This window comes from Panthera onca, chromosome B4 (genome assembly GCF_046562875.1).
Source record: "Panthera onca isolate mPanOnc1 chromosome B4, mPanOnc1 haplotype 2, whole genome shotgun sequence".
Lineage (NCBI taxonomy): Eukaryota > Metazoa > Chordata > Mammalia > Carnivora > Felidae > Panthera > Panthera onca.
The window spans coordinates 5,123,352-5,145,112 of record NC_138345.1 but is presented as its reverse complement, the minus strand read 5'-3'; the positions used below and the strand labels follow the sequence as shown (position 1 = coordinate 5,145,112).

General features: G+C 47.0%; 1 protein-coding gene and 1 long non-coding RNA gene across 8 annotated transcripts in view; both read right to left on the bottom strand.

The window, feature by feature from the left end:
- Nucleotides 1–117: 117 nt before the first annotated feature.
- Nucleotides 118–11,189, bottom strand: LOC144616981 (uncharacterized). Its single transcript, XR_013556988.2, has 2 exons — nt 2,615–11,189; nt 118–2,400 (listed from the first exon to the last, which is right to left on the bottom strand). It is a non-coding gene; the product is annotated as an uncharacterized LOC144616981 (long non-coding RNA).
- Nucleotides 11,190–13,009: 1,820 nt separating this feature from the next.
- Nucleotides 13,010–21,761, bottom strand: part of FBH1 (F-box DNA helicase 1) — a 48,919-nt gene continuing 40,167 nt past the window's right edge. For 6 of the 7 annotated variants that reach the window (XM_060659353.3, XM_078450486.2, XM_060659357.3 and 3 more), the window contains 2 exons: nt 14,921–15,052; nt 13,933–14,426 (listed from right to left, as the gene is read on the bottom strand). In XM_060659353.3, the coding sequence (XP_060515336.2) occupies nt 14,256–14,426; nt 14,921–15,052 (303 nt within the window). In that variant the 3' untranslated portion in view covers nt 13,933–14,255. Of the gene's footprint in view, nt 13,414–13,932; nt 14,427–14,920; nt 15,053–21,761 lie in introns of those variants that run through there. The other variant, XM_078450483.2, reaches the window with a different exon arrangement.

Genomic DNA, 21,761 nt, shown 5'->3' with positions numbered 1-21,761 from the left:
CAAAAAAATAGATCTAGAAAAGTAGATCTAGACCCAGAAGCAAGCAGCGTCGGGTGGAGCTGAGGTCTGGAAGGATGGAGGCCAGGAGGGTGAAGGTGAATAAATAAATCAAGTGGTTTTGTTTGTTTGTTTGTTTGTTTTTTAAGTGAAGAGGTAAAATGAATTCTCCTACTGGGTGGTGCAGTCCTCCTAGGGACACGTTTAAGTAACTTGTATGATGCCAAAACATACCACGGCCCCAGAATTTACCCCCTGAGCAGTGATGGACATCTTGAAATTAGGAACTGTTTTCATCTTTGAATTTTCAGGGACTGATGCAGTGCCCTGCAGGTGATTACCAAATGCTGGATAAATAAATTAAAATGCTCTTAACTGAAGTATGGCAATATTCTCTGACACAGGGTAGCCTGTTCTCAGGCACAGCTATAAAGGAGGTGATGTTGGTGACACTCAGCCTCTTGTCTTTCTGCATCCAGTCTCCCCATCCTTCCCTGTCAGTGCCAAGCACTTGCCTCAGAGTTCTATCCCCATTTTACACATAAACAGAATTTGACCGATACCCCGAGGGTTCTGTTGGGAGTACACATGGGACCTGGAGTGCCCAGAGAGTAGTGACAACCTACGGAAGGGCAGGTGTAAGCAGTAAGCAGTACCCGGTCGGGGTCTGAGGCGCACCTCTTCCCTCACATCAGGGGCCCTTCCTAATCCCTCCCACCTCCCCCCTACCAGTAGGCTGCACACCGGAGTTCTCCAGAATCACCACTATGCTACCTGAAAGCCTCAGAGCCCTTCCACCTGGGAAGGTCCTGCCAACTGACCTGGTATCATGCTACTTCCTCCACTCATCTGTTGCAAAACAAATCATGGAAGCTTTCAGCTACCACTGTTATCTCTGGGGGCCAACTGGGCTCAGCCGGTGCTTATGTGGCATCAACTAGATGCACTCACTGGGCTGCATTCAGCGTGGCTGGGCTGGGCTGGGCTGGGCTGGGCTGGGCTGGGCTGGGCTGGGCTGGGCTGGGCTGCAAGGTCTAAGAAGGCTTTGCTGGCTCACCAGGTGCACCAGCACTCTTCCGGGCTGGCTGGGGCTTCCTCACAGCATGGTGGCCAGCGGGTGATCAGACTGTTACATGGTAACTGAAAGAAGCAACTGCCAGACCCCTTAAAGGCTAGGGACTGCCACACGTCACTTCTGTTGCATTTTATTGGCCAAAGCAAGTCACCAGGCAGCCAGGTTCAAGGGGCGGGGTGGGGGTGGGGGTTCAACAACAAAAGGAATCAATGGAAGCCATCTTTGGAGACTATCTACCACAATACCTTCCAGAGCCATCAAAGAAATGCAATTTGTCTTTCGATCTTTGGCACTCAGTAAATGCCAATAAATGTCAGATGCATGAATTAACAAACGAATCCAGGGATACCCACAAGGTACTAAGAAGAGTCAATCTTTTTATTATTATTATTATTATTATTTTAGTGGAAAAAGTATATAGGACTCAAAAGGATTTGAAAGTTCTACAACCGGTAAGCCTTTAGCCCAGACGACATCTGTCAGCTGGCTGCAAATCTGCATCATTCACATTGTTTTCTCCTCTCTCATTTCCTGTCTTCCACAATATTTGCCATGAAGAAAATTGATTGCCCTTCATCTTTGTTACTTTGTCTTGCTTTTTCGTGATCAATAAATAAGATTTTTACTCTCTTCTTTTTAAACCTTCTTCTAGACATTAGGAAGTAAGAGGACAGGGACCAAAAGAGCACATGTAAGGATCTCTCCATGTTTCTAACTGCCCAATCCATTTTCTTCACCAAGGAATGACCTTTACTATTAGCTGAGACTGCCACGTCTTGGCCTCAGAATATCAAGAATGTTAGGAGAATCTTGAGTTTACTTGTTTTCCCACAAGCCTGTGGGAATTTATTTTCCCAGAATTTATGAACGTATGACACTATATGTACATGGAAGTCTGGTTCATGCTTTTCTCCCCTTGGGGCCTATCTGTAAATCTACCCATTCTTTTGTTGTTTTTAGCTACCTGGGATATAACACTCCTTCTTCTACAATTTTGGGGGCCCACCGTTGTGCTTACTGTGTGGGAGGGCCTTACTGCCCACCAACCTAGAGGCGGATATCCCCTCTCCTGTTCCCACGGGGGTGTGCAGCTCCAACCCAGGCCCACCAGACACCCTCACCTAGTTAGCACTCAGAAACTTGAATACGGAATGAATGAGCACAACAGAACTTAAAAAGCAGCACCTGGCGATGCTTCAACCCCATTGGATGGTTGTCATGCTGTTTCTTGGCTCAGCAGATTTTGGCTTTAGTCTCAATCCATTTTTGCAACCGAATCCTCCAACTCCCCATGGTTCTATGGCCCCGGATGTTCATTTTCTTTTTCCCTTAGGACAGATTCCATTGTCATTACTTGTCACTGAAAAGTTCCTAACCGATAGGGAATTCGGTGCCAGGATAGCCCATTGCAAATTACAGAGGAGTAGGGAAATGAGGATATCTGCCTTCAGGAGGGTAGAAAGTAGTGGAAATCCTGCTGATATTCTGAGATGGAAACCTAGCAGCCCACAGCACGCCAAGAATGAGTTCCCCGGAAGTTACCTGACATGGCACGCCCACAGAAGGCCCAGCTCTTGGAGACCGCATGCACATTTGGGTAGTTCATGAAGGCCTGGAGAAGGTAGAAATCAAGCTGCTGCCATCCTAAAACACTATGGGCAAGGAAACCCAAGGCCGCCGATGGGTGGCCACTATTAGTGGCAGTGAATGATTTAGAAAAGAGAGTAACAAGCTCAAATCCTCAAAGTCTCAATTCAAGCCACAGACTGCAACCTAGAGGCTTCTAGAACCAAGCTGAATGTCATCCTTCAGAGATCAAGGCCAAGAGGGCTGGAGACCCAACTTAAGATTCTGAATCCTCATGCTGTTGAGTAACAGTAGCTGAGTTTACAGCCCTGCCAGGTTTCTCAGCTGAAAGGCAGAGCACTGATTGGGTAACACTGGAATGAAGATACGGGGGAAAATTCAGAGGGTTCCGGTATCCCCACTCCCCACTTACCCCATCTGTCCTCAGAAGCAGCCCCCGGTTCTGTCCGGTAATGGTGCTCCTACTTCCTTGGCTGAGGAGTCCTCTTGCAGGAGGATGCTTATTCTCCTAGAGACCCACCCCCCACTCCTGGTCTGCAAGAGTGGAGACTCGGCTCCCCCATAGGCCTTCCAGAACCCCGCTCCGTGCTGCCTCCCTCGCTGCACTTCCCAGTGCTTCCCGGGAACTGTCCCACTGTGTCCCCGTGGGCTGGGCACATTGCTCACAGTCTCAACTCATCTGTCAGTCTTTTGCCATACTCAGTCATTTGTCCAACCTACTGTTCAAGAAGCAGCTCGATTTCTACCTTCTCCAGGAGGCCTTCATGAACTACCCAAATGTACAAGATCATCTACCTCTGAGCTCCTATGACATTACGTGCCCTATAAATGTGGCATTTGCTTAATACTACCTTTGTGCAGTAGAAGGAGCACAGGACTTAGAAAACCTGAGGCCAAGCTGTCCTCCTACCATTTGCTGGCCTCGTCACCTTGGAAGAATCCCTTGCATTACACAGACTGACATTCCATCTTTGAAGTGGAGATAACACACGTATTGTCCTTCTCGTGTAGGCGAGGATCAAAAGAGACATTCGAAAGTGCTCTGTAAAGGGCATGTGTCTCTCCCCTCTTTCTCTAGACACTAGAGATGCTGAAATTGAAAACCTGGTACTTATCCTTGACGTGCCTACAGCCTGGCCAAAAAGAAAGATCTATCAAAACAAAGCAAAACAGGTGTGCCTGGGTGGCTCAGTCAGTTAAGTGTCGGATTCTTGATTTCGGCTCAGGTCATGATCTCGAGGTTCATGGGTTCGAGCCCCACGTTCTGAGCTGTCAGCTCAGAGCCTGAAGCCTGCTTCAGATTCTGTCTCCCTCTCTCTCTGCCCCTCCCCCGCTAGCGTGTGCATTCCCTCTCCCACGGGCCCCCCTCACAAATAAACATTAAAAAATAACAAAAACCCCACACCACAAGTTCAGTCACTATATATGCCACGTGAGTCATGAACGCAGTAATGTTACAGAAGTTCAGGGAAGGAAGAAATTACTAACAGGGCTGGATGTTTGAGAAGCATTTTAGATGTAATGGGACTTATGATGAAGGATGGACGAGAATGCGATCAGAACACTGGGGTCTTCCTCCACATCACTGGCTCTACCCAACAGCCCCTTTCTGGTAGACACCATCACCGCGAACTCAGATGGTTACCTTTCCAGGGGTGTTTTTTCAATTCTCTGGGCAGAGAGCCAAAAGCATGAAGTACAAAATGAGTGTGTAATCTTCAAAATCCCCTTGGAGGAAAGGTGACCTGGAGGGCACACAAGCTGCTCTAATTCCTAGTGGTCAAGGGCCGCCTGGCTGCAAGTGGCTGCTGATGTCTCAGCATGTTTCGAGAAGCCTTAGTTTCCAGAAGCACCTTGGGTGCTACTGGGGGGGAGGGGAAGCTTCGAAAACATTCTAGTTAGGGGCGCCTGGGTGGCTCAGTCAGTTAAGCATCCGACTTCAGCCCAGGTCACGATCTCACGGTTCATGAGTTCGAGCCCCGCGTCAGGCTCTGTGCTGACAGCTTGGAGCCTGGAGCCCGCTTCGGATTCTGTGTCTCCCTCTCTCTCTCTGCACCTCCCCAGCTCATGCTCGCACTCTGTCTCTGTCAAAAATAAATAAACTTAAAAAAAAAATTAAAAGAAAAAAAAGAAAACGTTCTAGTTGCCACCCTGAGTCCCATCTAATTACAGCTGCTATACTCTTTAACTAGGAGTCAAATTTGGAGAATTCCATGGCTGAGAACATCTGAAAGCCTTCTATGCACTTGGCTGTTAAGAAACATAGTTGTTTTTTTGTTTTTGTTTGTTTTTTTGTTTTTTTTTGAAGAGTGGCTGTTCCAACCGTTCCCATGGCGGTAGCGGAAATACCATGGGTTTGGATGCGGCACTTGAGTTTGAGCCCAAGCTCTCACCTACATGCCGCCGAGCGCCACAGCCTGGGCCCACCACTCCAGAGTCTGTTCTGCCACTGTTCCTCCCGCTTAGTTGTGGAGACCTCGTGGAATAAGGCACATGAGGTCCTAAGTGTGTCTACCACGTAGGAGGTGTTTTGTAACTGAGATGTATTTATATACTGTACAGCCAGGTGCTGGGCTGCCTACCCCTCTCCCCCTCTCCTTCCTCCTCAAACACATAGGTCTTTAGTCTTGTCCACACAGCCACGCACATCAGAGGAAGATGACGTCTCAAACTCCAGGAAAGCAACTGCTGATTACGTAAAGCCATCCCCCTCCTTAGTGATTGGTTTAGGAACGGGTAGGTGACCCAGTTCTGACCAGTGAGGTGTGAGGTCAGCTAGGGAAGCTTCTGGGAAAGGTTTCTCCACTCCTGAGAGAGACAGAAGACACAGGCTTTCTTCTGTCACTGCTGCATCTGGACACAGTGCCCCAAACTTCTGCAAACAGCAGAGAAGTCAGCTGGGGCAAAGCGGACACAAAGAATGACAGAGGCAAAAGACCCTGGGTAAAATAACATTTTTTGTTCAATGCCTTTTAGAGTCTTTGTTTTGGGTTACGGCCCAAAAAGTGATACAAAATCCGGTACTGAATTCAGTAATAGAAAGTGGGGATATTCTAACAGACCCTAACATGGGGAACTGGCTGAGCAGAGGAGGTAGAACAGAGGGTAGGGAGAAAGGTCCCCACGACTTCAGGCTAGAAAGCTGGTGTCCCTGTTAAGTAGCTGTGAAACAACAATTAAAATGTTACTGTTTTACCACGGGTCCAGATTAGGAAAATGTACCATTGGGGAAATGATCACTTAAAAAGATCCACAACCATTGAATCACATGATTAAAAAAGGAAAATAAAACCAAGATGTTGATATCGTGTTGGCTCCTTCTGGGGCCATTGGTAAGGCCCATGATAGATGAGCTTTGGGCGAGTGTGGGCCAGAAAATATGGCTTTGCCAAGAGGTCTTTTCTGCCTGGAACTCAAGTGAGACTGACATTCTAGCTGCAGCAAGAAGACCCTGGAAGGTTTTAAGCAGGGGCTTAAAAGAAGCAGGGACACAATTTAGCCTTCATTTTAAGACGCTGTGTCCTTCCACATGGAGAGTAGAAGAGATGAGCCAGGGCAAAGGCATGGAGCCACTGCTGGATGTGGCCACTGGGCCCGGAGAGACGAGAGCACGGGCCGAAGAGATGGGATGATGGAGAGAAATGGACTCAAGATCCATTAGGGGTAAGGTCAAAAGGATCTGGGTGATGGTGCCTGTGCTGACGTGGGGAAGGCTGAGGGGAGGACCCGGTTGGCACAGGGGAAGAAACCCAGAGCTGCATTTTGGATATTTTGGCGACATTGCTACAACAGCAAATGGAAGAAGCAAGCAAAGGCATCTAAGGCTGAAACTCCTCTCTCTCCGTCGATTCTACCTTTTTGTCCAAACCACTAGGAACGGAAACCATATAAAATGACTGGTGGTGAGGAGCACGAGGGACGGCCCGGCTGGGCTCTCTTGGAGATTCTGTAACCATGTAGCCCAGGGAGGGAGTCCCCGTCCAAATGCTCTGAACCCCTCACAGCCCAAGGCCTAGGTCTTTCATGAAAGAGACCTCAGAAAGGGGTACGTGTGGGGTCTTCGTCTGTCTGGGGACAGTGTCCGGAGCCTGTGCTATCCGCTTCTACGCGTGTCCTCTACACCAGCCTCAAACTAGTTAGTGACAGCTAACTAAACTTCCTCCTTAACCATTTATACATGCTTCCTTTACGTCTCACATCCCAGCCCTCACCCTAACCATCAACCAACATCCCTCGCCCATACCCTCCATCAGCCCCTCTGCTAGTTCCACTCAGCACGACGCGTGTTCACATTTCTTACACTTTAAAAACCAACTCCCCTCCCTGAAGCCCCATCATCCCCCATCCACTGTCTTACCTCTTCCCAGCCTCACTTGAGACTCGTCTACATGGACCGTGTCCCATTTTTTCACTGCCCACCCATATTCTAAAGGTCTGCCGTAAAGGCAGGATTTAAGCCAACAGGGATATAAGATACTTTACTGGAAAAGCACCCCACCTCTCTATCTCCCCCTCCCAAAAGGAAATGGTTTAAAAATCTTTTAGCTGGGGGCACCTGGGTGACGACAGTCAGTTAAGCATCCGAGTCTTGATTTCAGCTCAGATCATGATCTCACAATTCATGGGTTCGAACCCCGCGTCGGGCTCTGTGCTGACAGCATGGAGCCTGCTTGGGATTCCCTCGCTCCCTCTCTCTCTGCGCCTCCCCTGCTCACACTCTCTTTCTCTCAAAAACAAAACAAAACAAAACAAAAACCTTAAAGAAAATCTTTTAGCTGATTGGTGTGGTACACCTGTCTGTATCTCTAAGCTCTTACTGACTTCTACTTCCATTTTTCAATTTCAGGCACTGTAGCCGACATCTTACTACGGAAGCTGAAGATTGAACACGTTCCTGCCAGTCACACGTCCACACGTTTCCCGGCCTCCATCACACACACTGACATTAGCAAGCCTATGAAAGCACAGCTATGTGCCGCTGAGTGAGTTCACAATCGCTGCTTTTTCTCACCACAGCCTGTTGCTTTAATTTATTAAAGAATTCACAATTTCCTTGTTTCCCCTCTCCATTTCCTTTGTTTTCTGGGTGTTTATCACTACCTCCAGCCTGAACACTCTCCCTGCTATGTAAATATCCTCCCAAGATGTTGAGGAAGACTTGGTATGCCCTCCACGTCTTCCACATTCTTGTTTCTTAGAGGAACGTCCTCCTCCTCCTTGGTTTGCTCTTGACTTCATTGTAACTCAATCCTCTGGCAGCTTCTTGGTCGGTAAAACTTTTGTGTGAAAATGCCTTTATTCTCTGGTTAGGTGTAGAATTCTAAGTCAGAAATCCTTTCCCCCCCAGTTTTGAAGGTACAGCTCCACGGTGCTGTTGCTGTGGAATCTGAAGACGTTTTGATTTGTAGATGACTTCTTTCCGGGAGCTTCTACGATCTTTGTCTCTGGTGTTTCTAAAATTTCACCATGATAGCCTCACTGTAGGTCTATTTTAATCCATTTTGCTGAGCATTTGAATCTGGGAACTCATATATTCGGTTGTGGGTAATTTTCATGATTTTTAAAAACAATTTCCCAGCCTCTGTCTTTCTCTTCCTGAAACTTTTACAGATGCTTAACTTCTTATATTGGTTCTAACTACTTATTTCCTTTTTTTCTCAATCTTTGTTTTTGCTCTACTTTCCAAATTATTTTCTCAATCTATCCTTCCAACAATTTTTTAAAAAAAATTTTTTAACGTTTATTCATATTTTGAAAGACAGAGAGAGTGAGTGGGGGAGGGGCAGAGAGCGAGGGAGACACAGAATCCGAAGCAGGCTCCAGGCTCTGAACTGACAGCAGAGAGCCCGATGAGGGGATCGAACTAACAGACTGTGAGATCATGACCTGAGCCGAGGTCGGATGCTTAACCAACTGAGCCACCCACGTGCCCCAATCCTTCCAACAATTCTATTGTTTTTTTTCTATTTCTTTCATACTTTTGTCTCTGAATATTCATGTGTATGTGTGTATATATATATATCGATCCTGTTATTTCCCAGATATACGGTCTTCTCTTATTCTCTGAATATGTTTAAGAAATACAGATGTTTTCTTCTCCCTGCATAGACTGTTCCCTCCAAGTTGGTTGACTGTTTTGATGTCCAACCTTCATCTTGGAGATTCTTTTCAGATGCCTGGCAATCCTTGGTTTATTGCCACTATTTAAGAGCGGAGCACTAAAAATGTGCTTGAAAATCTGAGCACTTGGGTGGGGTTTGAAGACTTAGCTCTTGGCAGTGGGTAATCTGGTTGGCCAATTTCCTTAGGAACCCCTCATGCCACTGTCAGTGTTTCCGCTAAAGCTGGTTACACAGTCCAACCAAGGAACGGGCAATCTCCCACCTATAGTATGTGTGCCACCATGTTCGTATTTCTGTGTGTGTACAACATTCACGTGTTGAAATTCTAACCCCCAAGGGGATGGTATTAGGAGGTGGGTCCTTTGGGAGGTCATTAGGTCACGATGGTGGAGCCCTCATGAATGGCATCAGTGTCATAAAAGAGACCCCAGAGGGCTCCCTTAAGCCTCCCACCATGTGAGGAGGGCCCGGCAAGGTGTCTGTCTCACCAGACACCAACTGCGGACCCCTGATCCTGGACTTTCAGCCTCCAGAGCTGTGAAGAATACACACCTGTTGTTCATGAGTCACCCAGTCTCTGGCATTCTGTTATAGCAGCCTGGGCTCACTAAGACAACAGCCTTGTTTTTACCATGGCCCTGCCCGCAGCCATGCCTAGTCTCTTATGTGACATGTTCCTCTGCAGAGATTGAACCTCTGGTCTTCTGCTACGGCTGAGGATGAAAAGCTGCCCAGTTACACAGACTAGAACAAAAAATCTGAAGATTGAAATGGTTTTTAAATAAGCTTTCTACCAACCTTCCTGGGTTTTGTTCCACCTTTACACCCTCCTTCCAGAAGAACCCACTGCCATCAATTCCCACATCTTTTGAGAGTTCTTGGGCCAAGGACTCAGTTTACTCAGATGAGTGGAGTCAGTTACCACTCACTTATCTGCTTTCCAACTTGCAAAATTTTGTGCCTATTATCACCTTTTTGTTTTCTTTGCCCTTGCAGGTTTATGCCATTTCTGTATGGTTTCAGAAGACATGTTTAGTCCACCAAGTTCCCTGGAGCCCCCCACCCACACCCTGCTGCCCACCAGCTTCTGGTCTCACTGTAACTGACCATGCTATGCCACCCCTGACTTCAGAGTGTCAGTCAAACAACCCTCCGCCTTCACTTGACTCAGATGCTGATGACCACTTTTGTCTAAGCTCCTTCCTCCCTTAAATTCTCTCTTCTGGCATCAGTTATCATTCTCTCCAAAAATCCTCTTCCTTTCTTTACCCCAAGCCTGGTGTTCCTCGGGCTTCTCAAACCCCTGCTCTTCTCGATATTCTGCTGGAGTAAACACAAGACCCTTAAACTGCACCACCTTAACCACCACTTACACAATAACAACCCTAAAATCTCTAGCTCCAGCCCAAGGCCATCTGCTGAAGTATAGACCCATTTCCCCACCAACTTCCTGGACAATTCTACTTGTATTTCTCACAAGTACCCCAAATTCAACATGTCCAAAACTGAAGTCATCACTGTGTTCACAAACCTATTACACCTCCCATGTTCTGTCATAATGGAGGGTGCTCTCATCTACCCTGCAAAAAGCCAGACGACCGGAAGTCCCCCTGAGATTCTGTGGCTGACGAGCCAGACGACCGCAAGTCCCCCGAGATCCTGTGGCTGACGAGCCAGACGACCGCAAGTCCCCCTGAGATCCTGTGGCTGACGAGCCAGACGACCGGAAGTCGCCCTGAGATCCTGTGGCTGACGAGCCAGACGACCGGAAGTCGCCCTGAGATCCTGTGGCTGACGAGCCAGACGACCGGAAGTCGCCCTGAGATCCTGTGGCTGACTAGCCAGACGACCGGAAGTCCCCCTGAGATCCTGTCGCTGACGAGCCAGACGACCGGAAGTCCCCCTGAGATCCTGTGGCTGGCGAACCAGATGACCGGAAGTCCCCCTGAGGTCCTGTGGCTGGCAAGCCAAGCAACAGGAAATCCCCCTGAGATCCTGTCACAGTCCATCCCCATCTAAACATTCTCAGGGTCCTATTGGTTTTACCTTAATATCTAGAATAAGAGTTCTCAAAATTCTGCATGGAACAGCATCGCTTGTGGGCTTGTTAAATACCAACTGCTGAGCCTCAATGTGACAGTTTCTGATCCAGACCAAGAATGTGTCATTTCCAAGTTCCCAGGTGATGCTGATGCTGTTCATCTGGGGACTACACTTTGAGAACCGCTAATCTAGTCACCAGCACTCCTCACCTGTCCCCTTGAGTCCCGTAGTCGAGCACAGCCCTGTGCTAAATGATAACATCTTAATTTAGCTGACCTGTGTAAAACATCCTCCAAGCTACAACTGGGACATCCTTCCTAGAAAAACAATCTGCAGTCTTAAAATTTTCAGTGATTCCTCCTAATTTTTCCAAATAACACTCAGACTCCCTGGCCTGCTGTTCAAGGCCCTTGGCCATCTGGCCCTCACCCCCCACCCGGCCCCCGCTAGGCAGCTACCACCGTGCACATACCCTACTGGCCACACAGATGCCTCTGATTTACTCAAGCATCTCCTTCAGCTTCACACCATCAGTGACCGCACTCTCAGCTACTGCTATTCTGTGATATTTTACAATACCTATCAATGAATATTTTAGAGTGTCCTAATACCAATCATCTCATTACCTTTTTTAGATATCTAAAATCTGAGGGGTGCCTGGGTGGCTCAGTCAGTTAAGTGTCCAACTTCGGCTCAGGTCGTCATCCCGCAGTTTGTGGGTTCGAGCCCCACAATGGGCTCCGTGCTGACAGCTCAGAGCCTGGCCCCCGTTTCTGATTCTGTCTCCCTCTCTCTCTGCCCTCCCCTGATTGTGCTCTCCCTCTCAAAAATAAATATTAAAAAAACTTTTTTTTTTAATAAAAAGAAGAAATCTAAAATCTGATATAGGCCTTAAGTATAATCACATGAAAGGACAAACCAATGCATGGGTCTATGATACACTGTGGTGTTTTAACACTTATTTCAAATACCTTCTAAATGTAACAGCATTCGTTTTCATATGGGTAACTGCATCAGGTTCTCTACATACATGATCAAATCAAAGATGAAGGCAAATCAGAAATGCTTTCTTTGAGATGAGCTATCAATAGATTGAAGATTCTTAAAAGAATTCACAAAGGTCTCCTCTAAGTTATCAAATAAGAGAAATCAATAAAAATTAATTAACCAAAGTAAAATATCTGGAACTAGCTTATAACTATGTTCCTTATTTTTTCCCAGTTAATGTGGTTTAAAAAAAAAAAAAAATACAGAAAATCTTGCACAAAAAACCATTCACAACTAAATAAAATCACGAAAGCCTCTTATTTTAAAGACTCTACTTTTGGGGCACCTGGGCGGCTCAGTCAGTTAACCATCCAACTTCATCTCAGGTCATGATCTCACGGTTCATGGGTTCGAGCCCACATCAGGCTCTGTGCTGACAGCTTGGAGCCTGGAGCCTGCTTTGGATTCTGTGTCTCCCTCTCTCTGGCCCTCCCCCACTCACACGCACGCTCTCATTTCCTCTCAAAAATAAAAAAGAAACATTAAAAACAATTTTAAGAAAAATGACAATGGATATTTAACACTTTTGTATCTTTACTGGGCACGTAAAAAATGCCTATTTGAAACACACCGGATATTTAGTGTCAATTTTTAACGCTTGAAAAACTAAATACCAGTATTAATATTCCTAGCTTTTGTTACTTTTCAAAACCAGTCCCAAAATGCTAGTACTGACCTTTTGCTCTGGCAGTGCCATTACCACACACTTCCTTTGTGTCCTTCCTGCTGTTCCTTCTGCCTAGAAAATTCTTCCATTCTTTAAAAGCTGACTATCTGTCCCATTAGCTGGGCAGCCATCCAACCTCAGCTCTGGTAAGGATGCCGGGCCAGTCCTCGAGGACCTGTGCGGCCCTCCCTCCAAGGACGGTCCACCCCAGACTGAGATCACACTTCGCGTCGCAGTCTCTGGGAGTCAGGGACCACACTGTGAGGCTGTACACCCACCAGCATGGCACCTGCCACACAGCAGGTGCTCGAGGAAGGTTCAGTGAGTCAATTACAGCTCCAGCAGATAAGCCGCTTTCTCTCTGGCTGGCACAACTTCATTACCAGAAAACACGTTCATGCACCTTTGCTTGCTACCCCCCTCCCCGCTATCCCTCCTCCGAAGGACAGTGAAAATTGTGACCAATCCAAATTCCTTTCACTGGCTCTTTTATTCCAAGTCATCCATGAGGCATTCATTACAGCTAGGCCGGGAACCCTGGCTGAGGGGATGAAACGGCCCCGTCCCCCTGCCACGGAAGTCTCCCCCCTGTGTGTTCAGGTCCCGCTCTGAGAACGCCCCTCAGTACGCAAACATTAGCTTGGTGTCCGCCCTTCCAGAGCACCCCGGGCCCGATCCGACAGCACGCTTGCTCTACTCACCGGCCCGCACTCTAAGCGCCACCAGGCTGACGGAAGAGGCTAAGGGGAGGCCGCGACAAGTGAAGCTACGAGGCCCGCTCCAGGACGCCGCTTGGTGGGCTGAGACCAGGAGCGGTGAGCTCTCTGGGTCACGCTGCGCCAGCTCCCCTACCTGCCATCTGCATCCCTGACGTGCTGTGTGGCAAAAACGTAAAAACACCAGATCCATGTACGTCTAGACGATGTGAGTTTTGTCACTGGTTTCTGTACGCACAGCTTTCTTACAACATCCACCCAGTAGCCCCAGGCAGCGAACCGGGCACCGAGGTCCCCCCTCTCCCTGGACCCCCTCCCCCCGCCACCCCCCAGTGGCCAGACATTCCACTTCTCTCTTGAGTTTTCCTGATCCTCAGCTCTACCTGTGGGAAACACGAGCCTGGCTACTGTCACTTTCTGCTTGCCTTTCTGTGCACTGTGTTGCTTCCCATTTAAACCGTGAACCCCGTGCAATGACAAAGGCACACACCTCGTCTCACACATATGTGAGTCCCCACGGCACAAAAATCTCTTTCTTGACCTGTCAGTTACCACCCTGGAAGTTAAGTGTCATACTCTGCTTGGTGTCTCATGGGAGCAGTGACAGAGGTGTGGAAAAGAGTAAGTTGGAGAAAGTTCAAAAACAACAGGGCTGAGGCCAAGTGTCACACAGTGGTATGCCAGTGCTACAATGCCTGTTTAATTGAAATCTTGTAATAAAAGTTTAAATACATAAAATGTTTTGTTTTTTTTTTTATCAAAAGAACACCCCCACGTCCCCAGCCTGATGCGCACAGAGGAGGGGCGGTGGAAACGGGCTACCTACAAGGAATGGAGAAATGGCAGGTCCAACTCTCGTTGGCTTTGTATTCCTCAAAAAATGCTCTGTGAGCGAATTCAGAGTCTCAGGTGAGTGAGAACCCCACCCCACACTGGCTTTCTTCAAGTAACTGGAATCCACACAAGGCATTCTGTACCGTGGAGAAAGCTCCCCGTGGCTTTCAGAAGACGAGGAAGAGCAGGGCTTCGTGTCTGGGCAGCACTATGTTCTCGATGGTGCGTTCCATGGAGTGCACCTGCTCGGGGGAGGCCGTCAAGAAGGCCAGCGGCCCAATGCGCTGCTCTGCACATGAGTGGCAGAGGTAGCCGCCCTTGTTCTCCTTCCTGTTGCTCTGCAGAGAGAGGGGTAAAAAAAGAGGTGAGGCGGCCGATCGAAGGACAGGGGCTTTCCACCAAGAAACTGTGCATTATCATTCTGATGTTTCCAGACCCGTGCAAGCCTCTGAGGTAACAACCTATCCCGGAGCATGACTATCTAGACTAGACTCCACTCTCTCGATTCCCGCAGAGCAGAAACCAGAAACGATCAAGGCAAGGGATGAAGGGCCGAGGAAAGCTGAACCGGGCCCTCCAGGCAAACAGCTGTCCTCTAAGTGGCCACAACCCAAGCTCCCGGACTCTGCCACACAGCCTGACTCCCGATTATTCCACCTCTGCCACAGCCATAGACCCGACATCGCCTGTGCCTTATGAAAAGCGCCTAACAAGGATTATACAGACTCTTCTTTTATCTCAACCCAGATCGGCACACAGCTCTCGTGTAATAAGCTGCAAATGACCGAATGAGATTCTATGGAAGGCTAAACCTGCTGCCAAGAGCACATACGTAGGTGATGGGGAGCTTCTTCATGGTGAGCACAGTGTCCACGGGGATGGCGTTGTTGCACTGCCCCACACAGCAGCGAACCACCCCGGTCTTCAACACGTTACTCGTCAGTTCTGCTTGCAAGAAGTACTCCTGAGAAAGAAAGAGTGAGACGGAGTAAGGGCAATGCCTCTCCCCGACTCTACCTGCAAACTCCAATAGCTACACAACTGGAAACACTCTTTAGACACACCCGAGTCCTTGCATGAGACATGCACTGCCCGCCCCGATTTCCCTCAGTTTTTCTGCCTTTCCCCCGCCTGCAAGGCTGTCTCCAAGGCAGAGCACTGATGCAGTTCAGCTGAAGCACTGAAACAAGTTCAGATTCTTGTTAAAATGACCAGGCTAAAAAAAAAAAAAAAAAAAAAAAAAAGTTTAATGGGCAAACATGTAAAACTCTTGGCTATAATGACACTGCAGGACTGTTTCTGGATTTTACGTCCTGCTGACCTGTCCCGGAATCATTAAACATTATTTGTATATTCGCTTTTCAACCCAGGTAAGCTGAAACAGAGGACCTTAAAAGATGTGCCCACATCGACTTGGGACATTCCATCTTCCCAAGCTTTTGGCCGTGCTAGTGAGCGAATACTGAAGCTCTGTAAGCCTCAGTTTCTCCCCGTATAAAATGCAGGTAACAGAGCACCTGCGTCACTCGGCTGTCATGAAGGAGGAATACTAACATATACTAAGTGGTCAGAGCCTGGCACACTGCCAACACCCAAATCAAGCACGAATCCCCTCCTACACGAAATGCCCCAAGAACAGGGACCAATGTCTGGTCTGCTGTGTCCCCGGAGGAATTTAACACAGTTGTGGCATACTAGCGAGACCACAAGTATCTGCTGCCCAAGTAATTAGGATCCCATATTTTCTGGATTACAATGGGCTACTGATCGAATTTTTGCAAAATCTATATCCAGGATTTTGATTTACTTGGTTTTCTCTCTTGCAGGATCTGTCTGCCTGCTACAGAAAAGAAGATAACAAACACTCATGTTCCCACCAGTAACTGAGGGGCAACCAAACCAGGAAAGCCTTTCAAAATAAAACGATAGATTTTGCTGAAATCCCCTTTGCCTGTCATCTCTAGTCCACTCCCCAGAGACAACCAGCTTCGTGAATGGGCCGTGCATCCTTTTCGATCCATTCTAAAATGGCTTTGAGTTTATATATGCGTCCAAGAACATTACATGTTACCTTAAAGGTATTTAATACTTTGAGTTTGCTTCTCTCCTAATCCATTTCTTTCAAGTGCCACACAGGATTTAATCAAATCGTTCTTCCACATCTTATGTAGCCATTCTGTCTGTATGGATACTCAGGTTTTTTTCAAATTATTGCCTGAGATGCAGGAATGAATACACTTGGACGTGCCTTCCCACCCATACGTGCAAGTTTCTTTTTACAAGCACTCTCCCCACGATCCACACCAAGAAACCCACTTAGCATTACACTTCTGTACACACATACACGCGTACATAAAAGACTGAAATAATAGTTCCACGAAACTGTATTCAACCTTATGTGCAATGTAGTCTTTCTCTTCTGGATTTTATTCCACCTCACCCTTTTTTAAAAGCTTATCATAGCCCACAAAGTTAGTCTCCTAAATCATGAACGGACTGCCAGCTGCACTCTGGAAAGCACCGCTCCAAACAGTGGCTCTCACTTTGGTCTTGGGACCCCATGACACTAGTAAACATTAAGGGCTCCAAAGATTTGTTGATGTGAGTTATATCCCTTAAGATTCACAACGTTGTAAATTTAGACTAAGAAACTTTATAATGCTTATTCTTCCTAAAAATAACAAACCTATCTCCTGGTAACATGTTTTTATGAAAAACAACTGTATTTTCAGAAAAGAAAAAAAAAGCTTAGGAGAGTAGCATTGTTTTACGCATTTGCAAATCTCTTTAACGTCTGGCTTAATGGAAGACAACTGCTTCTGCATTCCATCTGTGGTGATGTCACATCGTTGTGCGGAGAACTCCCAGGAGACAAAGGGGGAGGGCTTCCCAGCATCGTACAAACAGCACAGAGTTTATGTCTGAACCAGCAGCCAGTGGGTTAACGGGCCTGGTAAGCGCAGCTGTGACTTTTTACCCAGGCCTTTTCATTTTCACCTGCCCTTGTAGTCCTAGACTCTCCTCCTTCCGGCAGGCGGGTTTGAGGTTTGCCCCTCGAATACATCCCTTCCTTGCGGCTGGCTTCATGTCCCTCCCAGTCTCTGCTGCACACTGGGCAGATGAACTTGGGTTCGGCTTCAGATCTGGCGAGCCAGCTGGGAACTCTTTGCTGGTGGTTCGTTGGCCCCCAGCCAGTAGCGGAGGCCAGAGATGGGTCCAGGCAGCTGCCTGGGCTCTCTGCCCAAGGGTCCCTCCCCGGGGCCCCGTCCTGACTGGGTGCAGCCAACCTCTCGTGCTTAATTTACATCTCGTGGCAAGGCAACAGTTTAGGGGTTCGATTTCGACAGACATCTCTTGGCGAGTACTTCGTATCAGATGGCACATGAGCTCATTTCTTCCTCCCATTTGGTCTGGCTCTTAGATTTCTTCCTCCCCTTCAGCTGTCTCTGAATAGGGAGGCTGGGTTCTCTCGGCCTCCCTTTCTTAAGAAAAAAGGCGGGTGAGGAAGCAATTTGGTTCAGTCAGTGGAACTCAGACTTTCAGGAAGAACCAGAAACTAGGAAGCTATTTTGTTCCATTCATGAAGCCCTGACTTCTGGGAGGAAGAACCAACACTCACCAAGCCATTCTGGGCTTCATTTCATTTGTGTGTTGCTATAGCTTTGGTATCTTTGAATGAGACCTGCTATGTTCTACTTGGAAAATGGGACGTAACCGTTTGATTCCCCCACCCGCAGCCCTTTGGGCTGCCTTCTCCAAAACTGGGCATTTTTTGCAACACTGCTTGGCCACAATATTCATTAGACTCTGGAGAAAAACGACCAATTAACAAATCCATAAATTATATAATACCATCTTGCAATTAGGTTTGTAAAAGGGAGATATCTGGAAGTTGGGCCTTTAAGATGTTTGCATCTTGTTCGTGTATTTATATGTGTGTCCATGTATGTTGTAAATGTGAGCTACTTTCTCTACCTCTGCATGGTATTGCTAAAATTAATTTGTAAAAGAGCACTACTTAGTTTGTTTAAAGGCATTTGTAAAAATGAGGCATTCTAAAACTCAGAGAGACAGAAACTAACCCAAGTGTTTTCAAAAAAAAATTTTTTTTTATAATGTTTCTTTCTGACACAGAGACAGAGCATGAGAGGGGCAGAGACAGAGAGGGAGACACAGAGTCCGAAGCAGGCTCCAGGCTCCAAGCTGTCAGCACAGAGCCTGACGTGGAGCTCGATATCACAAACTGTGAGATCATAACCTGAGCCGAAGTCGGTCACTTAACCGACTGAGCCACCCAGGTGTCCCAAAGTTCACATGATCTTTGGGGAATTATTCGGAATTAAAGCTAATTTAAAGTTGCTGGTTTACTGGAAATAATAGGGGAAACAATTCTGTAAAGCTGCAGAAGGTCCGTGAGAAAGGAATCTGGAAAGGAACTTTGTAAATGGTCAGGACTAAGACTGTGGAGAACTAGTATGTAAAAAGTCTGGGGACGCTCAGTCGGGTAAGCGTCTGACTCTTGCTTTCGGCTCAGGTCATGATCTCACGGTTCCTGGGTTCGAGCCCTGCCCACTGGGCTCTGTGCTAACAGCATAGAGCTGCTTGGGATTTGCTCTCTTCTCTCTCTCTGCCCCTCCTTGCCTGCACTCACTCTGTCTCTCAAAATAAATATATAAACATTTAAAATCTTAAAAAAAGTCTACTAGGGAGTGATCAACACCTGGGAAAGAGAAGAGAGCCTAAGAGTGCAAGATCACACAGAAGTTGAGCAGTGGTACAATAACAAACCTCATAGCTGATTCTCTGAGGAGTTCTAGAACTTGGATTACCCTTCAGAATATCCTAAACTAAGGTCATTGGTTGTGACCACTGGGGTAGAGGGCATGCCATTGGCAAGGCGGCTGTCTTCAGTCAGGGCAATCCCTGCTGGCGGCTGAGGGCTGAGGGCAGCCTTCCTACAGCTGAGAGTCCTTTGTTTCTGACGGAGACTTTGAACTAACAGGAAAACTGCATCCAGACAGATTCTTGTTTGGAACATTGCTGGTTCTCTGTTTGCTCTTCCAGATTTAAGGGTGTGACTTACAGAAATTTGGTAAAATATTCCTTTGTAAACAAATATGAAACATTTATATTTTTCTCCCAACCTGATCCCTCCAGTGTTCAGAAACTCTCAGTGACTATTTTTTTTTCCTCAGTGACTATTCTTATTTTCATGGCAATGTATTTATTTACATGAGTTCAGTAAAAAACTGATCTTATGACAGAACACAATTAGAAACACTGGTTATATTACTAAAGCTTTGACCGGAATGTCACATTTAAGGGACACATGCATAGACTCAGATATGCCCAGACAGCTTTAAGGAATTGAGGGTGACTTCATGGAGCCACTGAAACCCCTTAGAAAACTCAGTCTGATAGCTTGCTTACAGGGTTCCTGGCAGGTGCAGGAAGCTCAAGATATTTTGGAGACCTCAAAGAGAGGAATTCACCCAAATCTGTAGGTGTTCCAGGCAAAGTCTGATGGCAAGTATTTGGCTTGTCTTTTGAGCCTCAAAAGGCTGTTGAAAGTTCAATCTGAAATTCCTTATGAAAAGTTCCAGCAAAGCAGATTTAAAAAAAGATACGTAAACAATTAGGCCAAGTTTCTCAAATGTGGACTTATTTTACAAGCAAAGTAGTCTTAAATTGCGAAACTACGGGACTCATCACTCTCTTACCGAATCCACAGGCCCCACCTACCCGCTGTCAGCAAGGACAACATCCAAAAGAAACCCACTTGCAACAGCAGCCGGCCTCTGACAGACCCGAACCCACCTCAGGAGGACTGGTCTGAAGCTACCCAGCTACAAGGCTCCCATAAGGCTCAGATGAAATAAGACCAAATATGGTACAAGAACAAATAATCAAGGAACAAAACTCTTGCTAATGTAGGATGTTGGGTTTCAACATGGAACTAAAGAATACGCCTACACAAGAGCAGGTTTCCATTCCTCTAACCGGGATCTTTGCCCCATTTCAGCAGGAAGTAAGAAGACGGGTCATCTTCCCAATTCCCTCAAGAGCGAAGAATGATCAAAAGACAGTGGGGATTGAAACCCAGAACAGAAGGGTTAACGGGACTACTAAAACAGCAGTGACCTCTAACCCCACCCCCACCCTTTTCTCATTTGCCTTTCAATTCTGGGACTTCCTTCCCTCTCACCTCCTTCCAGCAGGTGGCCTGAGGCTTGCTCTCCCATCACCCCGTATGGCTGCCTCTGGAAAAAACCCTCTCCCCACATCCAGCAGACGAACTTGGGTTTGGTCCATGTCTAGCATCTATTATCTATTGGGAGGAGACGGGAGGTCCCCAGCACGTGCTCTCTCAAGACACTGCTGAGCGGCAGGGGGCACTGGGAGTGCCCACATCCCATCATTCTAGCCAATACCTTGAAAGGTCAAACGTTTTCTCCCTTACCAGTCTGATTATTTTTGTTTGTGTTTCCTGGACCATGGCAGAGATTGCTTTTTTTTTTTAAATCTGTTCACGGCCACCGGGGTTCCCTTTCTGTGAACTTCTCGTTTATATCTTGTGCCTATATGACTACTCGGCTGCCAGTTTCTGACAAACCTGTAGTTGTTCATGACCTCTGTCAGCCCTACTTCCTGCTGTTGCATAAGCTCCAGGAGGCCAGAGACCCAAGTGGCTCCCAGCCAGGCTCTTAGAACAGCAGCTCACTCGGCATCGCCAAACGGACAAAAGCGTCCCCCCCGCCATCCTGTGGCAGTCTTTTATGTGAAGCAGCGGCTCGCACAGTGAAGGGCACCGGCCGGGATCACGCTGCCCAGGCTTACAGCCCAGCCCCTCCACTCGCTACCTGTGTGTCTCTGAGCAAACTACTTAACCACTCTGTGCCTCCATTTCCGTATCTGGAAAATGGCAGAATGAGCATCTCAAAGGATGTTTTTTAAAGGTTCGTGAAATGTTGGCTATTATTTTATCACACTGAAGTTTTACCTTTTGATGTAATCATAAATACCTATTTTTTGACTTCCTATTTCTATGTCAAGCTTATTAAGAAAACCCTCCTCACCTAAGATATTTTTCTAACATTTCTAAAATTTTTCTTTTTTTTTTTTAATCAGACAGATAGAAGTATATTTTTTCCTTTACTAAAATTTTTTTCTTACATTTAGATCTTTAATCCAGTTGGAATTTATTATGAGGACATAAAGAATTTAACTTGACTCTTTCCATATGGAAAGCCAACTGCCCCAACACTGCTGGCTGACTAGAACATTCTTTCCCTATCCATCTGCAATCCCTGTTTGTTTTTTTAAGTTTTTTTTAATGTTTACTTATTTTTGAGAGAGACAAAGAGTAAGCAGGGAAGGGGCAGAGAGAGAGAGAGAGAGAGAGAGAGAGAGAGAGAGAGAGAGAGACATGAATCCAAAGCAGGCTTCAAGGGCTTGAACTCACGGACCACGAGATCACAACTTGAGCCAAAGTCAGATGCTTAACCAACTGAGCCACCAAATGGCCCCTTACCATTTTTTTTTAAGTTTACTTATTTTTGAGAGAGAGAGAGAACCCAAGCAGGCCCATGCTGTCTGCACAGAGCCAGAGATGGGGCTCAACTCCACGAACAATGAGATCATGACCTGATACGGAAATCAAGAGTTGGGACATT